The sequence below is a fragment of the Solanum pennellii genome, chromosome 5 (genome assembly GCF_001406875.1).
Source record: "Solanum pennellii chromosome 5, SPENNV200".
Classification (NCBI taxonomy): Eukaryota; Viridiplantae; Streptophyta; class Magnoliopsida; order Solanales; family Solanaceae; genus Solanum; species Solanum pennellii.
The window spans coordinates 38,631,242-38,642,308 of NC_028641.1; the positions used below are offsets into that span (position 1 = coordinate 38,631,242).

The 11,067-nt window shown below is 35.4% G+C and overlaps 1 protein-coding gene across 2 annotated transcripts in view; it reads right to left on the reverse strand.

Moving 5' to 3' along the window:
- Positions 1-7,028: 7,028 nt before the first annotated feature.
- The window catches only part of LOC107018805 (pyruvate dehydrogenase E1 component subunit beta-1, mitochondrial-like), a 10,651-nt gene continuing 6,612 nt past the window's right edge, over positions 7,029-11,067 (reverse strand). For both annotated transcript variants that reach the window (XM_015219382.2, XM_015219381.2), the window contains 8 exons: positions 9,501-9,626; positions 8,756-8,889; positions 8,352-8,424; positions 8,202-8,267; positions 8,047-8,085; positions 7,788-7,912; positions 7,570-7,684; positions 7,029-7,408 (listed from right to left, as the gene is read on the reverse strand). In XM_015219382.2, coding sequence (XP_015074868.1) covers positions 7,340-7,408; positions 7,570-7,684; positions 7,788-7,912; positions 8,047-8,085; positions 8,202-8,267; positions 8,352-8,424; positions 8,756-8,889; positions 9,501-9,626 — 747 coding nt within the window. In that variant the 3' untranslated portion in view covers positions 7,029-7,339. The remainder of the gene's footprint in view (positions 7,409-7,569; positions 7,685-7,787; positions 7,913-8,046; positions 8,086-8,201; positions 8,268-8,351; positions 8,425-8,755; positions 8,890-9,500; positions 9,627-11,067) is intronic.

Genomic DNA, 11,067 nt, shown 5'->3' on the forward strand with positions numbered 1-11,067 from the left:
ATGTCGTTTTGTTTTTGTAGTTGGTTCTTTCTATTTTGTTTCAACCAAATAGATTCATTCTGGTTTAGGTGTTGAACAACAACTATTTTCACTCATTACTGTTTGTTTGGTATATTGTGCATTTGTATACTTTGTAGTGAAATTCTTTTGTATTGGTATATTGTGCATTTGTACCCTATGTAGTGATATTCTTTTGTATTTGTTTCATTTGTGAGCCGATGTAATCGATGGATTGTATATATTGAATGATAGTTATTCATGTGTAGTAGGGATTGATATTTTTAAGTACTCCATAGATGTTGTGGGGATTATGTGGTGGAATATCTTGCGATTGTCAAATAGGTTATTTTGTATACTCGCTTGCAGAAAGTAATATTGTGGCAATTTCATGGCATTCGTTACTATTCTTAAAGTTTGCTCTATGTATCCATCATCCCATGAACAATTGAACTCAAAATGGAATCATTTTGTTAATAGATTTTTGATAATCAGATGGTAAAACTTCTAACAATACCATCACAGCCCCTTCCCAATGTTGAGATACTGTTATGAAAAATAGTAAATAACAAAATGGAAAGCTGTTATTATTTTTCTTAGGCATAAATTGACTGATTGAAGACAATTTATAAATTTCAACATTTTTAATACAAGAGACATATTAAAGAAACAAAGAATTACTTGCAAAACTAATTCATCATAAAAAACAAACTGAGAATATAATCTTCTGAAACATGACTTTCGTAGGTAACATGTTTCTGACATCATTAGCTCCAACTTTTGTTGTACATAACATTATAAAGACTAATAGTTATATTTCTGATGCTTACTTGGATTTATAAATTCTTCTGAGATCATGAATAGAAAAATCAGCTAGCTGGTTCTGTCTAAAAGAAGGAATCAACCCCCTTTGTAAGAAGTTTGTATCTTTGATTGACTTCTCCGAAAATGGTTTTCTATTTATTGCATTTTATTGTTCAACTATGCAGTAATTACTCCCAAAAAAGTTTAATATGTTTGACGGTGAGGATTTTCAAAAGACCATAATTTGAGCGACTAATTCTCAACCTGATAAGTAGCTACGTATAACTTATGGAGCAAAATGTGTATCGGGAGATGACATATATAAACAACTCAACTTTTATAGAAATGTGCATTTAGTAATGAAATATTATTTGACAGTAAACTAAACCTGATCACCTACCATAACAGACATCAACTATATATAGCCACTGTTGGACATAAAAAGTTTTCACTAGTTGATCAAACTAATAATTTTAAGGTCCCTTGCATAAAAATGACTCTACTTTGTCCGTTTTATGGTGTCACCATCACTCTCTTCACTGTCAGCTATAAATAAGTTCCTTCCCTTCTTCAACTTTCTTGAATAAACTCTTTGTTTGGAAATGGAGGCCTCCCTTTCATCAGAAAGTTCTTTAGAGTAGTCTGTTTTTGATTCTTTCACATTGAAGTCTGTTTGTTCAGTTGAATCTTCCAATTTCATTTACCTTGTATAGTAAAAATCATTCCAATAATTAAGGAGGGTTGATGTTGAATGGATGGTATAGAAGATGAATGATTTATTATCAAGAGAGTATGAATTCAACAAAACAGTCACACTATATACCTTATCCTTTTTGTCTTTGTTTATCCGATGCTGCATTTCCAATTTTTAATCTGGCAGATAAGCTTTTGTGACTGTATAGTTTTCCAGGCCTTCTATCAAATTGAAACTTCTCAATTTGAGTTTGAAGACCAAATCTATCCTGCACAGACTTTAAATCAGGGGTAGTATATTAGTCTCGCTTTTGAACAAATATATAACCAACTTCTGAGCAGAAGTATCAAGAAGTTTTTCAGCGACCCCATTAAACGGGACCAAAGTAGTGTTCCCACCATTGCCCTTGACGTTACCGTGGATTTTAAACTTATGTGACTGTCAAACGTTAGTGTTCTTTCAAATATAAGGTGTGAATAGAATGTTTATTAGTTGCTTACCTAATCAATGGTAAGTCACATTGTTTGTTGCACTTTTGGCATGTGTAGACACCATTTGAAGATTCAACTTTCTTGTTGCATAAGTTACATGAAATGTAATACCAATCAAAATTCTATTTTGCAGTGATTTGCACGCGGAGTGTAACCACACATATCTACCATATGATTAATGAAGATAGATTCATTAAAACATATATACATTGGTACACATATAAATAAGAGGAGCATGTTGATACAATGCAAGGTGATTTTCATCTGAGGGTTATTATGGTACTAAACTCTATGTCGGGAGTCCATTCAGAATCTAATAACTCTGCAATAGTCATCCTGTTTACAAACATAGCGTGTGCACTGGGAACGTTACTTGAGTTTCCACTCGCAATAGTTACGACATCAACTGACTTCTTTGAGAACTTATGAAGCAAGGCAGTGATGTTGTCCATTTTAAGATTGAAATAAATTTTAATCGCAGCGGTGGTGGCAAAAGTTAGTTCGCCTATTATGAAATAAACAACATTTAGTTTTCATAACGGCACATACATGTGACTACTATAAAGTTGTAGCATGTTCAGAATAAGTACATACCTCTGAATTCTTTGACCGTTGTAGAAGTGACAATGAAAATATAGGGTCCAGAGTCGTTGGGATATACATAGGGGTAAAATGATTCGCCATGGTCCTCGCACAAAGTTATTCTAGCTTTTATAGTCAGGTCCTCCCTAAAAGATAAGTCTAATTTATTAGACAGTGAATCAATATGATTTTTAATGTTGCAATTTGGGGATGAATGAATATGAACGTAAATGATTTACTAAAATTACGGATTGGTAAGAATGTGTATGTTGCTCTTCTGCCATCTTGAACCCACACTTTCTACATCACCAATTCCGCATAAGCATCCAATAACATCTACAAGTTAGGGAGGGGAATTATTCATTTTATACGGTGCACACAACTTCTAACATAAATGAAAGGAATAAATATACCTGACATGAGAATGTTGTTGTTGATCCTTGAGAGAATAATTTCTGGTTGAATAAACTGAAAACCATTCTGAGGGATACGGACAATATCATCCTGTAGTTTTTGGATGACAGTTTTCCTTAAAAATGTTATTTTAAAGTTCGACTGTACTTGTCCGTAGTCACCGGTTAATTCTCAAACTCTAAAGTTTCTAATAATGACTGCAGATCCTTCACTCAACTTATCACGAAACTTATTAACTTGGTTCTTCCAGATTATTGCGTGCATCAAAGTTCATTGAGAGAAGTCATTGTGGAAGACAATTCCTAATAAGCAGATTAAAAATTGAAAAGCGAAGGATGTGAATGATGCATACCTTTTCATCAATTAGTATCATGTCAAGGCTTATCATGTCTGGGCTGCGCCTGTAATTAATAAATTCCCACAGCCGGTAGACTCGGACTCTAATAAGCCAGTCATCGCGAGTAGCATCCAAATCAGAAAGAAGTGAATAGTCCATATTTAGATTTCTTTGCCAAAAGGTAGAAAATTTTTTGTATTTGTAGTCGGAAAGACAGAAAGAAATAATGGAGAATAGGTGCTACGAAGGGTGCTACCATTTTATAGAGAGGTTGGAACCGTTGATGATGAGGCGTGTCGTTTCAGAGAAGGCAGAATGAATGGATGTTTCTGAACTATAGGACGCGTTGTGTCGAAAAGGAAAAAGAGAAAGTAGAACGATAGATTGGTTGGGTTGAAGAGGCGTCTGTTGTGGGGGATGTTTCCGAACGATAGGACGCGTTGTGTCAAAATGGAGAAAGAGAAAGTAGAATGGTAGATTGTTTGGGTTGAAGAGGTGTCTGTTGTGGGGGATCATTTAAAGAAGGGTATTTAGGGAATATATTAAAGTGGAAGGGTTTTCTGGATGGGGGAGCTGCTACATAGGCGACAATAAGATTTTCTTTTATATATATACATATGATAACCATTTGTCTATTAATTTATTAGATATCCTATTATATAATAGATAATTGATAACTACTTTATAACTATTTAGGATAAAGATAGATAACTTCTAGTAACCACAAGAAACTGCCAAATAATCGTAAGAAACTGCTTATCTCTCCATGGGTGAAACCTCTAGTAATTTGAGAAGATGCAAATGAGTATCTTCTCGTATCTTTCTTTGCTTCTTCCTCCTTGAATAAGTATGGAAGATACGTGTCTTATCAGTACGCCCTCCTGGAAAGACGACTTGTCCTCAAGGAGACAATCTAGAAACTTTGTTGCTAACAAAGATTCTGGGCCATATGGCTGAAGATGTAAAACAGAAGCATCAACAATATTAATAGAGAGTTCTATGTGCTTATAATCTGCCTTTATAAGGTTTAATATTGCATCTCTAGGTAACGTCTGTTCTTCAAGGTTTTATTGTAAAGATGTTGGTGTCACTATTTTCTAAAGAACACCTTGCATTTGTAGGTTTTCTCATTCAATTGGAAACATCTAATTCCAATTGGCTTGTATTGTATTCAAGGATGCTAGTCAGTATACCCAACACCATGTCTGAGCCATTGAAGGAAAGAGGGAAGAAATCGTGATTTATGACCAAGTTAGAAACCTCTACTAACAGATCATGACAAACTTGGTTGCATTTGATAGTTTCACCATTGTCTATCTGGACACCAAAAGTAGGGATATATTCGACTAACAATCCAATTTTCGTGACAATTTCTTCTGCTACAAAATTATGTGTCGAACCACTATCTACCAACATCACCACTTTATTTCCGCAAAGAGTGCCCTGAAGTTACAAAGTTAAAGAAGATTCTTTGCCTAAAATTGCATGAAAAGAAATTTCTCCTGATCAGTAGGGGTTATGTCTTCATTCTGATTACCGTCAATACTTTGCACATGGCTTTCCTCTTGAATTAACTCCAAATGTGCAAAAGTCTAAGGTCTGCAGCGTTGACCAAGGGTAAACTTTTCTCCACAACGATAACATAGTCCCTTTTTTCGCCGAATTTATTTTTTAGAATTCAATGGGCGAGTGTTTGGAAAAGATGACGGTGGCAAAGAACATGTAAATAGTTGGCGGGATGATTGAAAATTAATGGATTCTCGAGTCGTTCGAGAGGAAGTCCCAAATGATGAAGGTCTGGACTTATCTAGTCCTTGTTTCCTTCATATTCTAAGGCCGAAATCATTGTCTTATAAATTGATCGAGGCTTGTGAATCCGAACATCCACACGAAGGTCTTCTTTGAGTCCGCTAAGGAAAACTCAAAGCAAACAATGTTCAGGCCAAGTTTGCACGCGCTGCCCATTTTGCGAATTCATGTCTATACTCAAACAGTGATCCAGTCTATTGAATACTACACAGATGCTCATCTGGATTTTAAAACTCAGCGGGTCTGTAATTTCCTGCATAACTTTCACCAACTAATCCCAGTAATAAATCGTTCTTTCACTGTTAATCTAATGCATCTCCTTTCAAATACATTGAAGTCACACCAACCTTGCAATCATTAGGTGTTTGATAATTCATAAAGTCGGTGAATAATTCATAATCACATTTCAGCTTTAAGTCTTGTGAGATTCGACCCCAACTCTTGTTGAGTATTTTTATTGCTAACAATCGTGTTCTATTTTAAGTTGTTTTGAGGATAATTGGAGTGCTACCACCTTTGTGTTGTTGTTGGTTGATTTGCAGGTCTAGTACAATGAGTAACCATGGTAATGTAAATGATTAGTCACCGATCAAAATGACATGGATGATTTGAATGAAATGCATGTTAATATATATTGTTCCAGTCGAAATGACATGGATGATTTGAATGAGATGCATGTTAATATTGTTCAAACTACTGGAGCCATCGGAATACCTCCCACAACTGAGAGGACAATGTTTCATGTAACTGGAACAACACTCCAACTAAGGAGTTAATACCTCAGATGGTCACTCAACTATGCACTCTTCTCTCAGAAAGTCACTCAACTTTCAATTTTCACTCAAAAGTCACTCAACTATGCATTTCTTTCTCAGAAAGTCACTCAACTTTGAATTTTAACTCAAAAGTCACTCAACTATCCACTTTTTCCTCAAAAAGTCACTCAATCTATTAAAATATTTTTTTAATTAAAAATTATTGATATTAATTATTTATATAACAAACCAAAAATTTTTAAAAATAAATTAAATCATTTAGTGATCCACCCAGCTAACCCGACCCATTAAAAAATATGATGACCCATTTTATTTTGTCTTTAATCCTAATGCAAGGTTTAAAGAGAGGGATTAATTTAGAATTAAAGACAAAATAAAATGAGTTATCATATTTTTTAATGGGTCGAGTTAGGTGGGTGGATGACTAAATGATTTAATATATTTTTTAAAATTTTTGGTTGTTAAATAAATAATTATTTTTAATTAAAAAATAATTTAATAGATTGAGTGACTTTTTGAGGAAAAAGTGGATAATTGAGTGACTTTTGAGTTAAAATTCAAAGTTGAGTGACTTTCTGAGAAAGAAGTGCATAGTTGAGTGACTTTTGAGTAAAAATTGAAAATTGAGTGACTTTCTGAGAAAAGAGTGCAAATGACTATCTGATGTATTAACTCTCCAACTAAGAGGAATGTTTGAGAGGTTTAGCTCATGAGAATCCCCAAGAACACATTTAAAACATTGTAGAGTCCACGAGGTTAGAGGTTCTTCTCTATGGGTGAAGCTACAAAATAATTGGTGAAATATTTTATCGAAATCGCCAAATGATCCCATCGAGTCTGGATCCCTATAACGAATAAAACTATACCGATAAAACATAATTGCGTAAATTGTAGCCATATGAGGGCTAATTAAGTTTTTTTCTCTTTTCCAAAACTTTCCCTACTATGAATATCCCATATTGTCCGTGGCTTGACTTCAATAATAATCAAGATCGATCACCAAGTAGAAGTCGAAATAACTCTCCTCTCTAAATATAATTGAAAAAAGAAAAACACATACACAAATGAGTATTGATGTTATCTAATACTTTATCCATTTTTAAAAATGGATTACTCAATCCGTATTTACTGTGTTGAATGAGATAGGATTTCATTGGAATCAATTGATTTCGAGTTATTCCAACATCAGTCAAGGAATTTAGACTTCAAACTTCCTCATATTCGCTCAATCCAGGTCTCTAGCATATTCTGTCCAATACCAGTTGGGCATTTCCCACAAACATTATTCTTAGTCCAATACTAATTATTTTCCACCAAGATGCATTATATTCGAATTCATCTCGAGCAATAAAAAGCCCTAATTGGCTACGCTGAACATCTTCACATTTATATTACAAAACTAAAAGCATGCAAGTAGGAGTGGAGATTACAAAACTCAAACAGCAGCTGCCATGGAAATGGATTTGTAACACACCCTCTTGGCTGCTCGAACAATGTCTTCAACCTGCACGATTACATCATCACCGGAAGAAATTAAGTCAATCCAATTCGATCAACCAAATAAAATTCTTAAAATAGTTGAATTATATGGACGTGATTGAGATCAAAGGGCCCTTAGACTTAAATAATAATGTAAGTTGGACATAAATGTTACAGAGAAGAGACCTGTGGAAGAGCCATCCTTTCAAGATTGGCAGCATAAGGCATTGGAACATCTGCACCAGTAATCCTTTCAACCGGGGCGTCAAGGTACTCGAATATTTCCTCGACAACTGAAGCACTATATATGACAACCAAAGACAACCAAAGGCACAAGTTTAGTTCCAAAATTAACTATAGAAATGCATTATTATATGATTGTTAGTACAGTTTGGAAGACGAACCAGATTTCAGCGCCGACACCATGTTGAGGAAATCCTTCTTCAACAGTAACCAGCCTGTTTGTTTTTCTCACCGAAGCATTGATGGAAGATCTGTCTAATGGCCTAATTGACCTAATATTAATGACCTGTAAGATTGAAATACATCAAAACCGACCTTAAAGGCAAAGAGTACACAAAACAAGCCAACAGCTAGACTTCAAAGAGTTGGTAACCATGCTGCGGAAAGGAAAGAGAAAGAGCTCCATTGGAACTAATTTACCTCAGCATTTATATCCTCCTTCGCAAGCGTCTCTGCAGCCTGAGCAACAAATGTTGAAAAATTAAAGAGAATGAAATTGCAATGTGATTAACCAAACTCTTCATTGCGTGTATACTCATTATTATTTGAATGTAGGGAAATATGCACATATTAACCTTGAGAGCATAGCCAACCATCCGTGAGAATGCTGTAATTGTCACATCTGTCCCCTCTTTCTCTATCTGTTGTACATAAAAGAAAGCATCACAAACTGTAAGAACGGATGCAAACAATCCCGAAAAAGTAAAGCTTGTCTGGGAGCATACCTTTGCTTTCCCTATGGGAAGGGTAAAGTTTGGATCAAGAACTTCTTCCGACACACGAAAAGACTCGCCATACCTGAAAATTGATTTACCAAAATTTACTCAATCAACTATCTTATTCTTCGATTTTTGCATTACATGTTGTTCTCTTGGCTTCGGATATCGTATTATTTGTTAGTGCAACGGTTCTCTTCTCCGCTGTTTTTCAGTATAGCTTCTTCATTACTATACTTACTTTACATACTTGATTGTTGTTGTTTTATTTTACTCGAGTCTATCAGAAACAACTCTACCTTCTGTCAAGGTAGGGGTAAGGTTGCATACACACTATACACTGGGTATGCTATTCTTGTACTAATGTGTTTAGAGATTTTTTACCACAATTCTCAAAATCGAATTGTACTTACAATAACTCATTCTCAAGGAAAACAACCGGATCGGGATCTCTGATAGCTGCTTTTAGAAGTCCTCTCGCATCTTCAGATGAATATGGCGCCACAACTTTCAAGCCAGGGACAGACCCATACCATGGAGCATAACACTGCATAGTGACAAAATTGAGTTTCTAATATTTTCTAAGATATAGATTTCTCAAAACGCATTTCATCCCTAATAAACTGAATCATATTCTTGTGGCCGACAAAGAATAATGCATATCATATTTGAGAGAGATTTATTTGTTGAATATCCGTTATTTCTCAGTCTACAGCCTGATAAAGCACACCAGCGAACATGATTTCTCTGAGTAGTTGAAGCATGCAACTTTCAAGCTTTCTGCAAGTTGTGCAATGAGCAGCTAATAAATGGTACAGACAACAATACTTCATGTTTTCAATCACATTTAAACAGCAAGGCACAACGCTAATAATCAAAAGACCCTCAACGACGGCTACCTGTCAACTTATATTAGACGCATAATCCCGACAACCTGATACTCGCATCATCCAGCTCAGCAAGGTTTGTTCTTATTATAGATTGTACGCACATGTGATCTCAATTTAGAAAAGCATAAGAACTTCTCTAATATCCACACCCTGCTTTGTCTTTTTCCAAGAGCGGACCTTGGTATACTCTGGTGCTTTCACATGAATCTTTGCTCATGACAGCTGTTTATTTAAAAAGAAATACCACCAGAAAACTGATACAAGATACCTGAGAGTGCTGAGCACCAACACCTAGAGCAGCACCATTCGGTCCTCGGAAAACAATAGGAACACTAATATTCCCACCAGACATGTAGTGTGTTTTGGCAGCAGAGTTAATCAGATGGTCTATTGCCTGCAAGAACGCATCAGAACTCCTATTATCTCCATAGAATTCAGCTTCTAATTTCCACAAAAAAAAGCCGCAGATTAAGAAGGGAAAGTGGTTTTTGTGCCGTTACAAACACAAATGTCTCCAAAAGAATTCAAACAAAAGTTCCATTAGAAAGGTCAGAGCTGTAGGGTCCTCTTCTAATAAAGTAATCAAATTGAAATACTATCTCCTTTAATTATCTTTTTCCACTGATCAGATGTCGACAAAAAGGTCTAAGCAGCAGAAAACACCATGATAAGCAAATGAACAGAGACATCTCAATGGAATTACCGTGAAACCTTAATGTTATAGTTTTTGTCTTTATCCCAAAGACCTACAGAATCGACTAATATGCAGCACTCCCGAACTGATCCCAGAATGACTGGATAGGTATGGTGGTCTCACAGGTGGTTCCTCTAGCTTGTACCAACAGCACAAGGGCACTCCTAAGCCTCTCATGGATGCATTGTTCACTGTATCCTAGTTTCTGCGATTATTTCAAAATAGATATACATATGATTTTTCCCGAAGTTAGTGCACCCCGTCCTAAAGGTATGGGTTCGCCTCTGTGGATAGGTATGGTGCACCTCAATTAGTGTTAAATTTGACAAGATTAAAAAATGGATTAATGAGAAGATATGGTAGTTAGGAGGATAATTCTTCATTGGTATAAAAGTCAAGATAGCAACTTTTGTAGGTGAAATTTAGGTGAACCATAAATTGATTTCACAAGGTAAATGTTGACATTTTGACATATTGTGATGTCATGGATGACATCAATAGGAAGAATTTACTCCTATAAATAGGTAGCTCCTAATTCATTTGTAACACACCTCTCAGTTGCCTTCTCATCTCCTAAGGCATTTGTTTATCTTTCTCTCTTGTAGTATTTCACTTGTACTCTTTTGGAGTGAAATAAATATTGGTTGTTTGTGTCCGAGGAGTAGGCAAAAGAAAACAAAAGTTTGCCGAACCTCGATAATTTCTGGTGTTCTTTTTGTTGTTGTCTCATTTACTATTTATTAGCTAACATTTAGATATAGCAGTTGTGATTCCATCACTCTCTATATATTCGGCTTCCGCAACAATTGGTATCAGAGCCAAGGTATTATCTGAGTATGCTATGTGGTTGCAGCATAGTCTGAACTTTCACATCAGAAAAAGATTTACTTTGGTCTTTGCATTGTTAGCTGGTAAATAGTATTTGTAGTAAAATGGGAGACAAGAAAATTGATGAGTCCACATCAAGTGTCAATAATACGTCATCATTGGCATCTTCGCTTATGACAAGAATTGTGTCAAATGCGAAATTTGCAGTTGAAATTTTTGACGGGTCAGGACATTTCGGAATGTGGCAAGGGGAGGTCCTTGATGTTCTTTTTCAACAAGGGCTAGATATTGCCATTGAAGAAAAGAAACCAGA